We start from the raw sequence: 20261 nt of genomic DNA on the forward strand, positions 1-20261 counted from the left end.
GACTTCTGCTTCTGGGAGGCCTCAGGAGACTGACAATCACGGTAGCACCTCTAATTTTAAACAAGAAGATCCTCTTTCAGGCTCAAAGACATCAGAGGCTGGCTGTAATTTTTTAGCGAGGGTTTTTAACATTGTTTTACTTTCATTGTAAATATTTATCTTATTCTATGACAAACAATGCTAGTTTACGGTAGTGAAAGTTCCCTTTAAAATTAAATTCTTTAGGATTTGAAAGTGGTGTGATATGAAGAAAAATACAATGTAAATAAAAGGACAGGCTATTGAGAGGACGGCAGAAATCACGAAAGCGGTAATGGAATGATGTGATTGATACTGAGAACTACTGATCTGTCCAACCCAGCCCACTTTTTAAAAAATTTTATTTTTTTTAAGACAGAGTCTCACTCTGTCGCCCAGGCTGGAGTGCAATGGTATGATCTCTGCTCACTGCAACCTCTGCCTCCTGGGTAGCTGGGACTACAGGTGCACGCCACCATGGCCTGACAAATTTTTGCATTTTTAGTAGAGACAGGGTTTCACCAGGTTGGCCAGGCTGGTCTCAAACTCCTGACCTAGCCGGGCGCGGTGGCTCAAGCCTGTAATCCCAGCACTGTGGGAGGCCGAGGTGGGTGGATCACGAGGTCAAGAGATCGAGACCATCTTGGTCAACATGGTGAAACCCCGTCTCTACCAAAAATACAAAAAATTAGCTGGGCATGGTGGTGCGTGCCTGTAATCCCAGCTACTCAGGAGGCTGAGGCAGGAGAATTGCCTGAACCCAGGAGGCGGATGTTACGGTGAGCCGAGATCGTGCCATTGCACTCCAGCCTGGGTAACAAGAGCGAAACTCCGTCTCAAAAAAAAACAAAAACAAAAACAAAACAAAACAAAAAAAAACTCCTGACCTCAAGTGGTTTGCCTACCTTGGCCTCCCAAAATGCTGGGATTAGACCCAGTGATGTAAAGGCCACCCAAGGTCACTCAAGGTCGTGGTGCCCCACAGTGCCACCATCTAAAGATCACTAGACTGACACTTTGGTTAGTGACGCTTGACCCAGTCTGTTGTCCCTTTTTATTTGAACTGTTTTATGTTTGGTGGGTGAGTGGATGGGTAGAAACAAGATCTTCAAGTAGGTTAGGTTGTTGGAGTTGTTAGAAAAAAAAAGCCAACATTCTCCTCTTACTACCTCCCGGGAAGCTGCATTTGAATCCTCCTCATCTTCCTCTCTCCTCACAGTGAACAAAGAATCCCTTAACTTGCTTTATAGTTTGGGTTTTTAGTCTGGCTGGAAATGATAGTATTTCAGGATTGTAAACCTGCTGGTCCTCTTGATTCTTCTAATAAGTCCTGTGAAGGGCTGGCCTTTCTTGGGAGACTGGATTGGTTTAGGTGAGCTCAGTTCCGGATCTGTTCAATTTCTTTTGTTTTCTGTGTGAAAAATAGAAATGACTGAACCAGAAGGTGCAAATATGAACAGGACTGGAAAGCTGTCAGACGTAGGGCAAACGGGGAGGCAACGCAAGCCTCAAGACACTGGAGGCTGGAATCCCCCTGCCAGTGCCTTTCGTGGGTTTGTTTTTACATCCAGTGGATGCTAATGCCCCTGCAGCGTGCAGTAAAGGCAGGGAAGGGGGCAGAGGGGCAGGAGGATGGATTGCTTCCTCCAGAAAACCCAGCCTCTTTTAGAGAGCATCGCAGACAGCATGTCATTCTCATCCGTGCTGCCCAGGGAAGGATGGGGAGGTTGGATGTTACCTCCTGACTCTCAGAGAGTGAGTGAAAGAACTGATGAAGAGACCATTCCTCATGCCAAGGGTAGTGTTGAGAAGGAAGTCCAGGAGTGAGGGCTTTGTGACTCTGCTTTTTTTTTTTGGAGACAGAGTCTCACTCTGTTGCCCAGGCTGAAGTGCAGTGGCATGATTTTGGCTCACTGCAACCTCCGCTTCCTGACTCCAAGTGATTCTCCTGCCTCAGCCTCCCATGTAGCTGGGATTACAGGCATGCACCACCATGCCCAGCTAATTTTTGTATTTTTAGTAGAGACGGCGTTTTACCGTGTTGGGCAGACTGGTCCTGAACTCCTGACCTCGGGTGATCCACCCGCCTCAACCTCCCAAAGTGCTGGGATTACAGGCGTGAGCCACCGCACCTGGCTGTGTCTCCGCTCTCCGTAAAGGGCTTCCTCTCCACTCGGACTTGCCCAGGACCTCAGGATGTACTGTGGTGAAAATCATTTGGGTGGAGGTGAAGCTCGGGAGGAAACTCACAGGAAGAGAGCTGTGGTAGTGAGCCATCTGGACTGGGACCGGGACCATGTTGTCCTGGCCGTGCTGACGGAGGAGCTGAGGGGCTGTGGAGGGTCTCCCACCCTCTCTGAGCCTCTGAGACCTCAACTGTGTGATCAAGGCATTTGGTTAGACAGAGGCCCTGTAAGATGCCTTCCTGTCCTAGAAGGTTATGATTCTAGCATCTGTCCCCAGGGAAGGAGAGCCTAGAGAACACGACAGCCTGCCTGTTGTGGGTCCCTGCATGCACGGCTGCGTCTGGGCCATGTCAGTGCCAGTTAGCTACATTGCCTTCCTCCAGCCATCTGCTTTTGGACCACTTCCCTGCTCGTGGGCAACCCCACAAAAGGCTGGATAGCAGCAGGGAAGGAGGAGGCACCGCTCACATGGGCCTCTGGTTGGGAATGAGGTCAGACCACCACCGAAGTGAGTAGGGAGGTCATTCACTGATGGCTCAGGGGGCCCCACCTCACCACAGAGGAGGCAGGTTTGGAGGTGTCCCCCCGACTGGGGGGCTTTGTCCCATGACATCAGTTGGCTTATCACAATCTGTTTATAAGAATCTCATTGGCAAGGGCAGGAAGGGAAAAAGTCAACCAAAGGTAGAGCTGGGAGGTCCTTATGGCTCCCGGGCAGGGAAGCCCAGGCGCTAGCTTCTCAGCCTCACCAGCCAGCTCCCCCTGTACATCCTCCCTGTTAGGTGGGCTCAGGGTGGAGGCACGGCCTCCTATGTGAGCAGTGGCAGGAGCGGCCACTCAGGGCTCTTACCTGTCCTGCTGCATGAAGCCTGCTGTTTCTTTCTTGTGAATGCAGCTAACTCATTACCTGCGGTGCTCACATGGGGGTCTCCTGAATGGGAAGAGGAGGAGGAGATGGATCTTAGAGGATTTAAGGAGCTGAGGCCTTTCTCAAACCCGGAGCTGGGGCTGATGGATGCACTCCAGTGTCTCAACAGCAGTGACTGGTGAGGAGACGCCTGCCCCACGTGCTGTGGTCTGGCCAGACGCGGGGCTGTTGCACTAGCTTCTGCCCCTCAACTTTCCTCCTCTCCCACTCTGGGGTTCGAGCACCATGGAGGGAGGACTGTGTGTGTGTGCACATGCGTGTGTGCCTGAGTGTGTGGTGCTCCTGGCTTTATGTGTGTGCCCTGAGACCCTCCATGCACCTATGCATGGCTCCGTGACGTGCCAAAGCCAGGCATGGCAAGGATGCATTTGATTCCACACCATGAGCCCAAGAAAGGCCACAGCCCTTTATTTTTCTGATTGAAATGGAATCTGCTCCGAGTGCTCCTCCCACTGTGGGGATGCAGGACCATGGTCATGAGCAAAGTGATGCCTCGGGCTCCAGAACATTTGTGAGACGCCCTCCTTGCCTTCAGTCCTCCCTGTTCAAGTGCTGTCTATTGAAGGCGTTGGCTCTGTGTCAAGGATGCAGACAGGTCCTGGAGTGGGCTTCCGTGCAGCACTGTCAGAGCTGAGGGTTGGCCAGAGGCCACATAAAACTGGCTTTTACTGAGGGGTTAGGATTTCAGGCCAGGATGTTACCCCAGGAAATCCTGGTCTGAGGCCATCGAATGGCACCCTACTGTGCACTGTGAGGGTGGGCCATGATGGTGCGTGATGTGGGGCCCCTTGATTGCAGAGGGGTGGGGCTCCTCCCTCCCCACCCACCTGCAACAGGGCCTGGCCTTGCTTCTCAGGCAGATGAAGGAGAAGGGCCTGGTGAGCATCCAGCGCCTGGCAGCCTGTCACTCGGAGGTCCTCACTGGGAGGCTGCACGACGTGTGCTTGGCGGTGACTGGGGAGGTGAGGCCCCCCAGCCTGTGTGCTGTGCATCTGGCCCTGCGGTGGCTGCTCGATGCAGTCCCCTAGCAGCTGTAGAGGGGCCGTGGCTCCAGGAACATGGGCATCCTTGTTTATTTCTCAGCCTTCAGCCACTGAGGTAGGAGGCAGCCACCCATTTCTCAGATTGGAAAACTAAGGCTTAGGGTTTCCTTATTTGTAATCTTTGGGAATGGAAACAATGAGAATCCCACATGCCCATGTGTTGGCCTGCATGGTCCTCTGTACTCAAATGCCTAATGAGGGCTGGAGTGCTCTGGGCCAGATCCCCAGCTCCAGGGCAGTTGTGGTGCTTCCCAAGGCCTTTTGCTCATGGCTCTGGGGCTTGGTCTAGGCTGGGTCCAGAGAGGCAGGAAGCTGTATTCGGTCTCATGTGGAGGCCGTGTCCCACTCTTGGGAGTGGACTGCCCCAGTGGGGGTGGGTGGGGATGAATACCAAGGATGCTGTTTTGTTGACACTCAGGGGCCTGGGCGGTGTCGGGAGCATCTGCCTTCTTGCATGTGGCCTGGGGTCTCTGTTTTCTTTGCAAAGTGAGGCATCCAGAAAAAATAGTTGCTTTCTCCCAGGATAATTAGAGCCACGTCAGCACTACTGTGCTTCTCATGGCACCTACTCTCACGGAGCGGCAAAGATCAAATCAGCGCTTTAAAGACAGCGTTCACATTTCCGATGGCCATGATAATATAGATTAATAACAGATGATAACAAAATGGGACAGTTTTGCTCAGAGCAGCTGCAGGGTTTTCGTTTCCAGCATGGCAAGGCTTAGGTCAGGGGAAGGGTCGGGGAGGAGGAAGAGGGTGGAGCAGAGCCCATTCTCCGTGCGTCCCAGAGCCCTTGGCAGGGTCCAGCACCCTGGAGGGCCACTCTCCTCTCTCCAAGGTCACCAACTTGCGCTCCAAGGTGTCTCGCCTGGCCATCAGCACCTTAGGAGACCTTTTTCAGGCCTTGAAGAAGAATATGGACCAGGAGGCCAAGGAGATCGCCCGCTGCTTGCTGCAGAAGATGGGGAACACCAGCGAGTTCATCCAGAGAGCAGCCGGCCGGTCCCTGGGGGCCATGGTGGAGAACGTGACCCCTGCCCGCTCCCTGGTGGCCCTCACCTCGGCGGGCGTCTAGTACGTGGCTGCCTGTTGTCTGAGGGGTGGGGGAGGTCAGGGAGGGTAAGTCGAGGGGAGAGGCCCTGGGATGTGACAGGAGGAGGGAAGGGGGCAGGCAGGGAGGGAGGCAGGCAAGTGAGGCTGCAAGGGGTCTGTTGGGATGCTAGAGGCCAAGGTCAGAGATTCAGACTGAAGAAGGGGCCCGCCTCAGACTTCACAGCAGGTGCCTCCCATTTAGCTGGGGAAGGAAGAAGACTCCTGCTTCCCTGTGCCAAGCACCGGGCTTCTCTCCCACCTTTCATCGGCCAGGCTGGGGTAGTGCAGGGAGCTCTGGCTGGAAGAGGAGGGTGCTGTTGCATGCTGTGGCTGTGGAAGCACCCGGGAGACAGGGCTGCAGAGACAGCCTGAGCGTGGGCCCTGGATCTCCTCCATCCCCAGGAGCCGTGTTGCTTACTGATGAAATGTGGGCCAGTGAGAAGAGAAAGGTATAGAATGGAATACTTCAGCTTGCCCCGCGGGGCCTGCTCCTGCGGAGGGGAAGGTGTTGGGCTGCTGATTTGTTTTCCCTGTCATTAAAAACCCACACTAAAAGCAAAACCAAAAGCATTTCCCAAGCACCTTCTCCCACAGAGCAAAACGCCTCTCCACCCCAGAAGTGAACCATTACACTATGCATGAGGTTTCTCAGTAGTCCGGGGGCCTGTCAGACCAGCTGGGAGACCTTTAGTAATTGCACCATAGCATATTGAGATCCAGCTGGGTGAGATCCTGCCCAGCCACTTCGCCTGGGTTCACATCCTGCTTGTCACTTCACTTCTCAGCGTCTCAGCTGACTCATCTGTAAAATGGTAATAATAATGATGTCCACCTCATGAAGTTGTTATGATAAGTAGTTGAATTGACTCATGAAAGCGCACTTAGTACGGTGCCTGCCTGTGCCTGACATTCACTGAGTGCCTGCTGTGTCTATAATTCACTTGGGAGAAATTAATTGTATTTTTCTCTGGGTGCCTCCCTTTGGCTCAGCTTCCTCACCTGCAAAATGTTGATGATAATAGTAGCTAATGGGGTGGAGGTGAGATAATGGATAACAGGTGCTGGCATGGAGGGACCGGCAACGGGTCACTGTCAACGAGAACCAGGGGTCATGGCTGGTGCATCTGCGTCCCCTGTGATCTTGCTGAAATGCAGATTCTGGTTCAGATGCCAATGCTGCTGGTCCAGAGACCATGCTGAGTAGGGAGAGCTCTGACGTCCCCACTGTGTTTCTTCACTGGGGTAGGACTCTAGGGGACAAAAGGGTCAGTGCTGCCTGATGGAGTGGGGACACAGAGGCCCTTTGACAGAGGGGACCAGGCGTGGTGTCACACGCCTGTAATCCCAGCACTTTGGGAGGCCGAGGTGGGCAGATCACAAGGTCAAGAGATCGAGGACATCCCGGCCAACATGGCGAAACCCCGTCTCTACTAAAAATACAAAAATTAGCCAGGCGTGGTGGCAGGCACCTGTAGTCTCAGCTACTCCAGAGGCTGAGGCAGGAGAATCACTTGAACCTGGGAGGTAGAAGTTGCAGAGAGCCAAGATCATGCCACTGCACTTCAGCCTGGTGACAGAGTAAGACTCCGTCTCAAAAATAAATAAATAAATAAAATAAAGAGGCGCCATTCTGACAGGTTTCTCTGATGGAGCTTGGGTTCTACTTGTTGTGCCCATCATCTCACCCAGTAACCCCTCTTCTCCCTCCTGTCTCAGTTCAGTTCAGCAAATGGGCAGTAAGTTTCTGCTAAGCGCCAGGGATGTGCCAGGCACCGGCGGGACAGTGGGGTTTCAACAGAGGGGGAAACCAGGACTCCAACCAGGACACCAGTAGGGCAGGGCCAGGGGCCTGGGGGCAGAGAAAGCAACCAGCCAGCCCTGAGGGTCCTGGAGAGTGCAGCCTAGCTTCCCTGGGACCCTGCAGAAGGACAGGCAGGTGGGTGAAAGCTGTGTCCTTTTCTTTCAGCTCTTGTCCCACCCCTTCCATCAAGCCAAGTCCGCTGAGGGTCCATACGCCCGGCCTCCACCTTCTCACCTTCCATTTCCCCGCTACCCACTGAGTGTTGCTCTTGTTTCTGCCTCACCCCAGCACCGCTCTCTGTAAGACCATTCAGGCCTTTTTTTTCTGGAGGTATTTAATGATCACTCTTTTTGTTATTATGGATTCAGCAGTGAAAAAGAAAAATGAAGCCCCTGTTTTGGAGCTTACTTCCTAGTTAAGGGAGACAGATAAACTGGTCCGTGGCTACAGGGAGCTGGCAGCCTGGTGGGAGCCCTAAGGGTGCAGCTGTGCTTCCCTGGGGGACAAAGACAGCACTACCCGTGGCTGGGACATGTAATTCTGCCTGTGGGACTGGGGAAGGAAGAGGAGGCATTGGTTAGATAGGGCTTTTCTAGGTGGAAGGAAGACGGAGAAGCGTATTTAGACAGAAGGAAGGATCTGTGCTCAGGAAGCGTCCAAGAATGGTGGCATACGGTGTATTGGAGAATGTTGTGTGGCTTCATGTGGCTTTCCTTCCCTCTCCCGTTGTCGCCGTCACCCTATTAGTAGAAAATGAGTGCTCTTTCCCCAAAGATTTCCCTCAGCTTGTATGGGACAGGTATTTTGAGAACCCCTGGCTGGCATGAAGCATGGGTGTGCACTGGTAGACCCACGTCTGCAGTCTGGGGACTCCCACACCACCATCCTGAGACTGACCCCTGGCCATGATTTCCTTTCAGCCACCGGAACCCCCTGGTCCGGAAATGCACAGCTGAGCACCTCTGGGCGGTGCTGGAGCAGATCGGCGCTGAGAAGCTTCTCTCGGGCACCAGAGACAGCACAGATATGCTGGTGCACAACCTGGTGAGGCTGGCCCAGGACTCCAACCAGGACACCAGGTAGGGTTAGGGCCACGGGCCTGGGGGCAGGCAGGGGAACCAGCCGGCCCTGAGGGGCCTGGAGCACGCAGCTCAGCTTCCCTGGGACCCTGCAGAGGGACAGGCAGGTGGATGGAAGCTGTGTCTTTTCCCTTCAGCTCTTGTTCCATCCCTTCCGTCAGGCCAAGCCCGTTCAGGGAGGGGTCCCTACTTCCTGTCCTCACTTTCTCACCTTCCATTTCCCCTCTACCCAGAAAGGGTTGCTCTTGTTTCTACCTCACCCCAGCACTGTTCGCTGTGAGACCATTCAGGCCTTTTTTTCTGGAGATGTTTAATGATCACTCTTTCTGTTATTATGGATACAGCAGTGAAAAAGAAAAATGAAGCCCCTGTTGTCTTGGAGTTTACTTCCTGGGGATGTAGTGCCTGCCATTCCTCCCGTTCTTCCCTGCTGCAAACAGTGTTGCATGGCACCGCCTCTGACGTGCCCAGGGGCAGGACTGCGGGTCAGGCGCAGGACTGCGGGTCAGGCGCACGTGTGCGCTCCAGCAGCCCCGCCCTGCCTGAGGTCCGCGTCAGCCTCCTTCCTGCCCTGCCTCTCCGTGCGGCAATGTCTGGATTTCTATTTTTTATCTATCTAATGGGTGAAAATGATAGCTCATCATTGTTTTAGAGTGCCTTTCCCCTCTGCTTATTCATAATGAGTTTGAGTGTTTCTTTACATGCTTGCTAGCCTTTATGATTAAAAAAAAAAAAGCAAACCTCTCTGGCTGCTGCAGGACTGGTAGTGAGAGAGAAAGGCAGGGATGCAGGAGGAACAGCAGATGATGGCTGCCCCACAGCCCAGGCGAGAGGGGCTGGAGGCTCGGACTGGAGAGTGGGGGGCGGCTTTGGGTGTATTTTGAAGGCAGAGCCAACAGAATGCAGGTGGTAAGGGTTTCAAAGACGAATTGAAGATGCTCTTAAAGTGTTACCCTGAACAATGGCGGATAATAATGCCATTTGCTGAAATGAGGAATATCAGTGGAGAGGTAGAAGGTTTTGCTTACTTCTGCAAGAACAGCCATAATCAAAAAATCAAGAAATAATAGATGTTGGCATGGATGTGGTGAACAGGGAACACTTCTACACTGCCAGTGGGAATGTAAACTAGTACAGCCACGATGGAAAACAGTGTGGAGATTCCTTAAAGAACTAAAAGTAGAACTACCACTGGATCCTGAAAGCCCGCTACTGGTTATCTCTCCAGAGGAAAAGAAGTCATACGAAAAAGATACTTGCACACGCGTGTTTATAGCAGCACAATTCACACTTGCAAAAATGTGGAACCACCCCAAATGCCCATCAATCAATGAGTGGATAAAGAATGTGTGGTATACACACACACACACACACACACAATGAATATATACACATAATGGAATATAATGTGTGTGTGTGTGTGTGTGTGTATATATATATATATATATATAATGGAATACTACTCGGCCATAAAAAGGAATGAATTAATGGCATTTGCAGCAACCTGGACAAGATTGGAGACTATTAACTCTAAGTGAAATAACTCAGGAATGGAAAACCAAACATCATACGCTGTCACTCATAAGTGGGAGGAGTTAAGCTATGAGGTTGCAAAGGCCTAAGAATGACATAATCGACTTTGGGGACTCAGGGGAAACCAGTGGGAAGGGGGTGAGGGATGAAAGACTGCAAATAGGGTGCAGTGTATACTGCTCGGGTGATGGGTGCACCAAAATCTCACGAATCACCACTAAAGAAATTACTCTTGTAACCAACCACCACCTGTTCCTTAATATCCTATGGATATAAAAAATTAAAACAAAACATTACCTGGCCAGGTGCAGTGACTCACACCTGTAATCCCAGCACTTTGGGAGGCCAAGGCAGGTGGATCTCTTAAGCCCAGGAGTTTGAGATCAGCCTGGGCTGAAACATAGAGCTATGTAGAGACATAGCAAAATACTGTCTCTACAAAAAATACCAGAATATTAGTTGGGCATGGTGGCCTGTGCCCATGGTCCCAGCTACTTGAGAGGCTGAGGTAAGAAAATCACTTGAGGCCAGGAGACAGAGGTTACAGTGAGCTGAAATAGGGCCATTGCACTCCAGCCTGGGCAACAGAGTGAGACCCTGTCTCAACAAAAGCCAAAACAAACAAACAAAAAACACAAATCACATTGCCATTAAACTTGGGGAAAATGCTTTGAAGAGTGAGCTTTAGGGTACTGGAGGAGCGGGATGAAATGTCTAGAAACAGCCATTCTTTGTGTAGCATCTACTATGTAGTAAAGTGTCGTGTAACTCTGCCATGCAATGTGAAAAAACAAGAAGTAAAAGGCTTTGGTTTGTTTGTTGGTTTTAAATTGTTGGTGGAGGGATGGAAATCAAGGTCTAAAATCTCTCCAGATCTGATGCTCCTCTCCATTCTGACCTCTCCCTTACACTGGATGATGTTGACCACATTTCCTTTTCCCTCCTGGAACTCTGTCCTTCCTGGTTTCCATGGCACTGTACTCTGGGGATTCGCCTTGTCCCTCTGTGGCTGTTCTGCCCCTGCCTGCCACCTGAGTGTAGGTGGCTGCCAAGGTGTCTTTAGGCCTCCTCTTCCTCTTCTAGCTTTCACTTCTGGTGGCTCCAGCCACCAGCAAATTTGGGGGCTTCCCAATCTTTCCCTCCAGTCCAGACCCTTCTTTGAGCATCAGTCCCCTATTTCTAAAGCCTCCATGGGACCCACCATCCAATGTCCTACAGCCATTGCCAGTGCTGAGCGTCCCTAAATGAACCCATTGCCTCCTCTCCAAGTCTGCTTCTCTGACTGTGTTCTCTCTATCATTAAAAGTGACCATTATTTACCAAGCCACCCAAGAGGCAAAATGAGGACTCTCATACTTCATTGATTTCAAGACACACATCCTCCCTTGATTTTAGTATCTTTAAAATTGGCATGCATCTTACAAGGAGAGGCATTTCACAGTTGCTGTTGGGTTTCAGTTGGGCTAGGCAGTGATTATGACATAGGTGTTTTTGTTGTTTTTAAGAGATGGGGTCTTGCTATGTTGCCCAGGTTGGAGTGCAGTAGCTATTCACAGGTGTGATCATTGCACACAGCCTTGAACTCCTGGGCTCATGTAATCCTCCCGAGTCAGTCTCCCAAGTAGCTGGGACAACACGTGTGCACCACTGTGCCCAGCTTATGATGTCGTTATACCATCCACATCTTCACACACTTGGTCATTGTCACTATTAATTTCTGAATTAAGTTTTGCATTGTAGAAGCTACACTATGAGCATTTCTTCGTAAACTTAATTTATTTTCAGAAGTGATTTTTGGTACTCTCTGGAGAATTATTGAGTTTAATCTCTTTAAAGTTTCTTAGAAATATTACACTATTATTTTCAATTGAAATGAATCATTATTGTATATGAGAAAAGTCATGGCCACATAACAGTGACTATTCATTAGATATCAATGAAGCAAACACTGTGGAAGGAATGACCAAGTCCCACATTTTTTGCAAAGCAATCAATAAGAACTTTACCTGAACTGAGGAAGAAAAATACCGACAAGTAATGCTATCTTCCGTTTCTGAGATAGCTTGTAGAAAGATTGCCTTCACACGTGGAGCAGTGTCGTTGGAGGCTGTGGAAATCGTCAGTTTTAATTTTTCTGATTTTCCTTAGTGGAAAATAAAGTAAGGGTGCCTTTTACAATTAATGGAGCCTTAGGTTTGAGTGAAATATGATTTATGATTTTAGATGCTTCCTGCTTCACTTCCAGCCAGCTACCAAATCCTGTGGCTTCAACCTTCTCAGCAGCTCTTGGATCTGACTGTGCTTTCTCATCCTCACTGTACTGCCTCATTTCAGGCCTGCAGCATCTCTTGCTTGGACCCTTATGGTGGCCTCCTAATACGTCTCCTGGCCCCTAGCCTTGTCTCCACCGAGCCATCCTCCGCACTGCTGCTAGAGACATTTTGACTAATGTACAAATTGAGTCATTCTTCAGCTTCCTGTTGCCTGCAAGCTGAAGCCCAGCTCCTTCACATCTCCCTAAACAGGGCCCTGTGTTTTCCTCTGGCCTGTTTCCTGTGTCTAACCCCTGCTTGCTATTCTCCAACATATCCCCCCGCAGACACGTCAGACTGTGTTATAGTCCTAAATAACCCTTTTCCTCTGATGTATCCCAAATCCCACCCAACTTGTGAACTCCTACTTATCTGTTGAGTCCCAACCCAAAGGTCACCTCTTCTATGAAGCCCTCCTTGATTCCCTCACCTGCTACCACTGTTCATTGGGTAGATTGACTATGCCCTCCTATACTGTCCTACTTTACTCTTTCTCAGACTTCTAAATGTTCCATATTAGAAAAAAGTTGAGTATATTTAGGTATAGCCATTCAACAGAATATTGTGTAGCCATTAAAAAGGATGTTTATGGAGAGTTCTAAGGGACTTGGGAAGATGATTATGAATGATAAAGTGAAAAAGCTGGATACAACTTGTGTGTACATTCTGATATCAACTAGAAAGTAAATGCACAGAAAAAAGACTATAGGAAAATATGTATGAATTTACTAGTGACTTTCTCTTGGTAATGGGATTATGGGCGATGTTTATTCTTTTATTAATCCATTTGTTAACTGGGTAGTGATTGCTTTTATAATTAGAAAAAGTATTAAAAACTCTCTTTAATTAGGAAGATTATGTAAAGCTGTAAAGTAACTTTATTATGCATTTCGGAGGCTGCTTCTTTATCTTGCTCTCTCTCCTGTGGCAGATTTTATGGCCGGAAGATGGTGAATATCTTGATGGCGAACACTAAGTTTGACGCATTTCTGAAGCAGTCCCTCCCATCCCACGACTTGCAGAAGGTCATGGCAGGCATTAAACAGCAGGTGAGTTGTGGGGCATGAGTGGCTCATGGCCTTTTGGGGGTGGGGGTGTCAGTGCTGAGCCTGGCAGCCTTCGAGTGGGTCAGGGGAGTGGGGAGTGGATTTCAGAGGCATTAATTTCATCCACTGCTCCTGACAGGTGGAATAGATGTGATTTCTGTCCTCTGTGCTCACACCTGGTTCTGCCCCCACACTGCCTTTGTTCCTTGAGCCTCCCTGGGCCTCCACGCCTTCATCTGTTAACTGGGGATCTTGATCCCTGCCCCAGCTATGTTCAGGGCTCTGGAAGGCTCAACTGTGACCTCCGAAGCTTTTCTAGGTGGAAGGGGATTATTGCCGTTGTTATGTCTACACTAGAATGTCTGGCAGTTCCCTGGAGGACCACTCCTTCTGTCTCATGCTCTGTGTATATTTTTCAAGGGAACAGAAGATCATGATGAACTTCCCTCCGCCAAAGGCCACAAGGTGTCAAGGAGTCTGGTGGTGTGTGAGAATGGGCTGCCCATTGAGGAGGGGTACGGCTGCTCTTGTCTCTCTGGGCTTCACATCTAAGACTTCTGACAGAGGCGTCCTGCTTGCGCATGGCCAGGGGTGGCTCTGGGATGGACCCATGGATCTGGGGTACCGCTGAGACCTTGGTGGGTCTGCAATGCTAATAGATGAATTTGCAGGATGTGTTCCCCAACCCAAATCCCAAGGAGACCAAATCCTGGGTTTGGGAGCATCAGCCAGTAGGAGTTGGTTCCTGCAGTCCCAGCTGAGTGGGTGGGATTCCTTTAGTATCTGTGGTCAGGCTGTCTGTGAGAGCTCAGTGTTTCCCATTTGCTTGGACCAGCAGATCCTTTACCCACCAGAGTGGCCAGCCTGGGACTAGTTCAGAGGCCCACGCTTAAGTAAGGCAGATGAGAAGGCATGGACTGAGAGGCTGGGGGGAGGGTGTGTGGGGGTGCTGGGAGCAGTTAGAAACTGAGCAGGAGTCCGATGGTCACTCCTGTGCTTCAAACATAAGCCTTTCTGCAATGTCCTGGGCTGATCCCATCTGAACTCCTTAGCAGGGTACCAGGGAAGCCCCCTGCCCACTTCGTCAAAGGTAACTTCCTGCCCCCTCTCCCACTCTTCCTGTCTCAGCCAGATCAGAGCCGCACCTGGGATAAGCAAAACATGGCAGCAGCTCCTGTTCACGGTCCCTCCATGTCCTCTCTCCTGGCTGTGCCTTTGCTTATCCTAGGTGCCATCCACACCTAGAACGTGCCTGTTGGTTCTGCAAGATTCAACTCACCTGTGCCCTTCTCCAGGAAGCTCTACCACTCGGTTCCCACATCCTCAGGGTGGCAGGCTGCCCTGTTCTTTATACCTCTGTCAGCCCAGTTGACGTCTCGGTCTCCCATTGGTCTGTGCGCTCCTAAAGGCAAAGGCTGTGCTCTCATCTCACACTTCTCAGTGCACAGCACAGCTCTTGGCTCTCAGTAGACAATGAGTGTGGAATGCAGGAGTGAATCACAGGATGAGGGACAGTGGGCCCTGCTGGATGGGACCTGGGTGTAGGGCATGAGCTCAATGACCCAGGCTTGGAACTCAGGGAGGGAGACAGCAGTTCTGCACGGAGCTGCTCTCATGCTGGCTGGAACAGGCCACAGGGCTGTGATGGGCATATGATCCCAGTGTAAGAAAATGGTGCTTTTTACAATTTCCCAAGTCGCTGGGGGATGTGAGCAGAGCCTAGCCAGCCGGGGCTCAGGTACAGGAGCCAGGCAGAAGGTTGGCCATGATGACCTCCAAGGTCTTTTCTCCACTCATACATTAAATGTGCACCAGTTGGCCAGGCGTGGTGGCTCATGCCTGTAATCACAGCTCATGCCTGTAATCCTCCCCTGTCTCTACTAAACATACAAAAATTAGCTGGGTGTATGGTGGCACATGCCTGTAATCTGAGCTACTTGGGAGGCTGAGGCAGGAGAATCGCTTGAACCCGGGATGTCGAGGTTGAAGTGAGCTGGGATCATGCCATTGCACTCCAGCCTGGGCAACAAGAGGGAGATTCTGTCCCCCCCCCCAAAAAAAATGTGTACAGTCATTTTTTTATGGTTAGCTACTCCCTCACTCTGACTCCCCCACTGCTTAAATATCTTCTGAAAAGAGAAAAAAATGGTGGGAGGAGAGAACCCTGACCCCTGACCCCTTAGGGCCCTGGGCAACAAGCTGTAGGTGGGGAGAAGCTGGGGGTGGTCTCTGCCCCATCTGCCTGTAGAAGGTGGCATGGGACTGGAAGTGGGTTCATTCTGCGGGGCTCGTCCCTGGGGGTCAGACACTCTGCTCCTTACCTAGGCTCAGCTCCAATGGCCCGAGGCTGGTGGGGCTGCGCTCCTCGCTGCGGGGCGGCTGGGAGATGGTGGAGCAGCTGCGGGAGCTGACGCGGCTGCTGGAGGCCAAGGACTTCCGGTCCCGGATGGAAGGCGTGGGGCGGCTCCTGGAGCTCTGCCAGGCCAAGCCGGAGCTCGTGGCTGCCCACCTGGTCCAGGTCAGCACTGCCGGCTTCTCCCTCCAAGCTGTCTCTTCTCTGTGGGTGCAACTTGAATTTGGACAACCCTGAATGGGGCCGGACATTGGGTCAGACCCCTCAGGGCATAAGGAGCACTTGCTGTGCAGTTGGCCTTTGTAAGGCGACTACCTGGGAGTGGCTGAGTGAGGGCACCACCTCCTGCTGGCACCTTAGAAATGCTCAGCGATGTCTCTTGTCTTTCTAGCAGATTTACAGCGAGGCGGGTAGGAGGCAGAGGTGGCGGGCACTGGGATGAGGCCTTGGGTTGCTTCTGGGGAGTTAGGTACATAATGTTTGGGGCAGAGCATGCGGCTGGACAGGTGACGGGGCCGTGGTTGCTGAACAGGTGTGTTAGGAGTAGGTACAAGCCCTTCACAGGCTGAACACTACGGTGGGTGCCTGCTTCTTCATGGAGTGACGATGCTGACAGTCAGTTACAAAGCTGAACAAAGACACAGGCTCAGAGTCGGCAGACCTGGGTTTCCGTCCAAGTTTCTTACCAGCTGTGTGATCTCAGGCAAATCGTTGAGCGTCTTGCAGCCCCAGCTGTTGCTGTTGTTTATGGGAAAGTGAGGGCGATAACACGTGTTCCCTGGGTTGTTAAGATCAGTCAGTGGAAAGGAGAGTGCAGAGCAACTAACAAGATGTCCTGGACACTTGTCACGCGATGAGTGCTCAATACCTGCGAGTTCCTCCCCTCGTGACCACCCTTTTGAGGGGGTGAGCTCTTCGTTTTTGGGAGTGCTCTGGCATAGGTCAGGGATGCAGGAGGAGTCCCTGCGAACGGCGCTCAGTTGGGCTGGGGGGGCTCCAAGCTGCCTGCACGGTGCGAGTCCCGCCAGCCTGGATTCTCATGCACTCTTGGTTTGTTTCCTCAATAGGTCTTTGATGCTTTCACCCCAAGGCTTCAGGATTCCAACAAGAAAGTGAACCAGTGGGCGCTGGAGTCCCTCGCCAAGATGATCCCCCTCCTCAAAGAGAGCTTACACCCCATGCTGCTCTCCATCATCATCGCTGTTGCAGACAACCTCAACTCCAAGAACTCAGGGATTTATGTGGCTGCGGTGGATGTGCTGGATGCAATGGTTGAGAGCCTGGGTGAGTGTCCCACCTGGGCCTGTGTGGCTGTGGTTGCCATGCCTGCCTTCCTGCTTGGAAATCTGCAAGGTGGATATGACCTTGGTTGGTTCCCGGGCCACCAAATGTTTCGCCAGAAGCTGTGTAGGGCAGAGGTGGGTCCCAGGGCCTCCAAAGGTCTTGGCTGGTGGGCCTTCCCATGCCACGTCCCCCCACACCTCCGGGTGGTTGGAAGTGGAGGTGACGTGGGGATGATCCAGTCCAGCCTCCTCATAGACACATGAGGGAAATGACCCCCCCGGGCCACGAGGCACCACAGTGGATGAGTCAGGAGTTCTGGGAAGGCTTAAGCTTGGGGTGATGGGCATGGAGGGGAAGTGGAGGGAGGGGATAGAGGATAGAAAGGAAAAAAGTTGGGAGTTATGGAAGAGACATCAGGGAAGGTGAGAGCTTCTTGGTATGACATTTTGCTTCTGGGATGTTACAGGGAATGTTGGTGCATCTGCTCGTATTTTCTTATTCCTGTCATGGGAGATATAAGGTGATGTTTGGTGTACTCAGTACATGGACCAAAGTGCAAATTCCCAACTTCATGTGTGTGGAGAAAGTAGCACATGAGCAGACTTATGTCCAGCCCAGCAGAAGGACCAGTTTTCCCAAACAAGCCTTGCTTCAGTGCGAGGAAGTCATAGTCTGCAAACCGCCTGTTAGCCTTGTTGCTGTGTGTCCCGATGAGCATAGAGCAACATCTTGCCTTTAGCATCTGAAGACCATCCTTTAGTGGGGCTGGACACACCTACTGACATACTGGCTTACCCCCAACCCGCTTCCTGGCCTGAGCCCAGCTCCCTGGGGCTGGGACAGCCGCCATGCCCTTGGCTGGAGGCTCCAGGAAAAGTTTCAGTTACAAATCAAAGGCCTGGTCAGGTCCCTCGCTGCCTCTTGAGTTCATAAATATTGTCAATTTCTGCTCTTCATCTCAGAGGAAATTTATGATTTGCTGAGTTTGTTGCTGTAGAACAAACAATATAAATCCAGCTCTGAATTACGGCTTGTTCTCAGCGCTGCTCTGGGTAAGTGAGATTGCTGTTGCCAATAACCAAGGCTCTTGGTAAATCACTATGGGCCTTGGATTTATTGGGAAAACCTGTACCAAGCAAAATGGGCTTTAGCTATTTGAAGAGGATAAGCATCCTTGTCTAGGGAGAGAAATTTTTAACTCTTTCCCTACCAGGTGTTTTAGTTTCCACTTGTTGCCATCAAGGCCAGCCTCCTTGAGCTTGCTGGAACTGTGGCGCTTCGGGCAACAGAATCTAGTGTCTCACATTGTCACAAGACTCAGGTCCCTCTTATTTGGGGCCCTGCTGTACCCCTACTAGACTGGACCTCCTGGAAAGGAGAGCCTGGGGATGGCCTGCTTTTGTGATCTGAACTCACCTGATGGCAGGATTGTAGCTACCAGGAAGACGCCTAACTCCATCCTTCCAGGACAGGGCCTCTTTGGGTATGGCTGACAATGTACCCTCTGGTTCATCAGCCAGAGGCTTTGGTGCAACGGGAAGCGTTGCTGCCTTCCTCTCTAATCCATAGGTCAGTGCTCAGGCTGGATTGGAGTGCTGTGGGCCTCAAAGGGATGAATGCAGTCCAGTAAATCCCTGGCAAAAGGCTCTGGTGGAGCCCAACGGGTAAAATACTGTTTTTTTGTTTTTGAGATGGAAATTTCACTCTTGTTGCCCAGGCTGGAGTGCAATGGCACAGTCTCAGCTCACTGCAACCTCCACCTCACGGGTTCAATTGATTCTCCTGCCCCAGCCTCTTGAGTAGCTGGGATTACAGGTGCGTGCGCCACCATACCTGGCTAATCTTTTGTATTTTTGGTAGAGATGGGGTTTCACCATGTTGGCCAGGCTGGTCTCGAACTCCTGACCTCAGGCGATCCACCCACCTCGGCCTCTCAAATTGCTGGGATTACAGGTGTGAGCCACTGAGCCCAGCCAAATATACTGTTTTAGATCCAAGTAATTTTTGAGCAGGTGAGGCATGGGCTATCTGGACCCAGTGGCTTTGCTGTAAGCCACACCCTCTCAGCCCAGCCAGCAAAACGGGTTTTGAAAGTGTTCCTAACTTTGAAGTGCCAAGCTGGTTTCCACATCCACGTAGGTCAGAACTGGAGGGAGTTAGGTCATCCACAAGGAGAACTCATCATTGCCCGGGAGTACCTAGGGTAGACTCTGTCTCTGGGAATGGTTCTTATCTGCCTGTAATGGTCTGAGCCTGGGCTGCAGATGGAAGTAGCTAAATTTCTTCGGTGTCCCAGGGAATTGAGTGGTAGCGGCAAAGAGTGCATCAAGTTGGACGGAAGAGAAGGGGTATAAAGTCCTCCCAGATCACCCAAGCTGAGCCTGGTGTTTCTAGTGGTTTCTTGGGGGATCCTTACCACCAGAGGCCCCTCCTGGAAGTGGCTTGAATTGGATATGATCCAGTTTCTCTGATGGCAGGAGTGTTCCTCCAACCCTCCTTTTTCATGCTGCATAAGGGATTCTGGGCTCCAGGCTGGAGATGAACTGTTCAATGCTGGGAAATATTTAAATGTGGAAAGTAACAAAGCAACAGCTCAGCAGATTACTGTTTATTTCCTGCTACCCTGGAGATCAAGAGGATCAAGCAAGAATAATGCCAAGCTAAGATGTCTTCTGGCATAAAGTCCAGATGGCACAGCCAGGTTGGGAGGATGACCTTCTTAGGGACCTACTAAAACTCACGAAATTTTAAAATTCAGTGATAAAGAAGCCAACATCATCTCTTCTGAGCCCTTGTTTTCCCCAAGGTGGGTGGGGTTGAATGGAGTATTGATGGAGCAGGTGGGGATTTCTGCCCATGCCCTTTTCTTGGGAAGTAGTAAGGAATGAGACATGTTGCAGCTTGCTTCTTGACCTCTGCCATCTGTCACTGCCAGCCTTGAGGCCTCTCTGGGATTGAGGCTCAAGTTGCATTCTTTCTACTTAGCAGTAAGACCTTCTGATTTCAGGGGAATTATTCCGGGATCAAGGAAGTTCCTGAGTAGAACTGGCTGGCTCTGTCTTTGGGCTCTGTTACTGAGTTAGTTACGGAGGAAACGTCACTAATTAAAACATCAGGCTGCTGACAGCTCATCCCCTCCTGGTCAGACCTCAGCATTCAGGCTTCTCAGTGCCAAAAGGAACTCTCGTAATTTAGTCCAGCCCCTGGTCAGTACTGGAGAGAGCAGATAAGCTTGGAATGGGTTGGCTTCAGGTCTACTTTTGCTATTTTGCTCTCTGACTTTAAATTTATTACCTTATATAAATCCTATGAACATTATATTGTTAATGGAATTTAAAAATGCATCCATGATGCTTCTCCAGTATGCCAACTGCTTAAAAATATCTCCGTCTTCTATTTTTGTATCTCTATATACAAATTTCCCTGGTTAAAAATCATAATGTAAATACAGTTTTGATCTTGCTTCTTTCATTTAACACTACCCAGTTCCCCATTAGGCAGTCTCTCTAGTTAATTAAAAAATCTAAAGTTCGCTTCTACCACTGTAAAGAAATCATACTTCTTATTGAGAAAATGAAAATACAAA

General features: G+C 50.7%; 1 protein-coding gene across 5 annotated transcripts in view; it reads left to right on the forward strand.

The window, feature by feature from the left end:
- The window catches only part of TOGARAM2 (TOG array regulator of axonemal microtubules 2), a 76011-nt gene that overhangs the window by 42217 nt on the left and 13533 nt on the right, over positions 1-20261 (forward strand). For all 5 annotated transcript variants that reach the window (XM_032239187.1, XM_032239191.1, XM_032239189.1 and 2 more), the window contains 8 exons: positions 3100-3250; positions 3989-4094; positions 5014-5249; positions 7989-8147; positions 12924-13041; positions 13459-13553; positions 15364-15556; positions 16459-16675. In XM_032239187.1, the coding sequence (XP_032095078.1) occupies positions 3100-3250; positions 3989-4094; positions 5014-5249; positions 7989-8147; positions 12924-13041; positions 13459-13553; positions 15364-15556; positions 16459-16675 (1275 nt within the window). The remainder of the gene's footprint in view (positions 1-3099; positions 3251-3988; positions 4095-5013; positions 5250-7988; positions 8148-12923; positions 13042-13458; positions 13554-15363; positions 15557-16458; positions 16676-20261) is intronic.

This window comes from Sapajus apella, unplaced genomic scaffold (assembly GCF_009761245.1).
Source record: "Sapajus apella isolate SASKATOON/1434 unplaced genomic scaffold, GSC_monkey_1.0 scaffold44, whole genome shotgun sequence".
Taxonomy (NCBI): domain Eukaryota; kingdom Metazoa; phylum Chordata; class Mammalia; order Primates; family Cebidae; genus Sapajus; species Sapajus apella.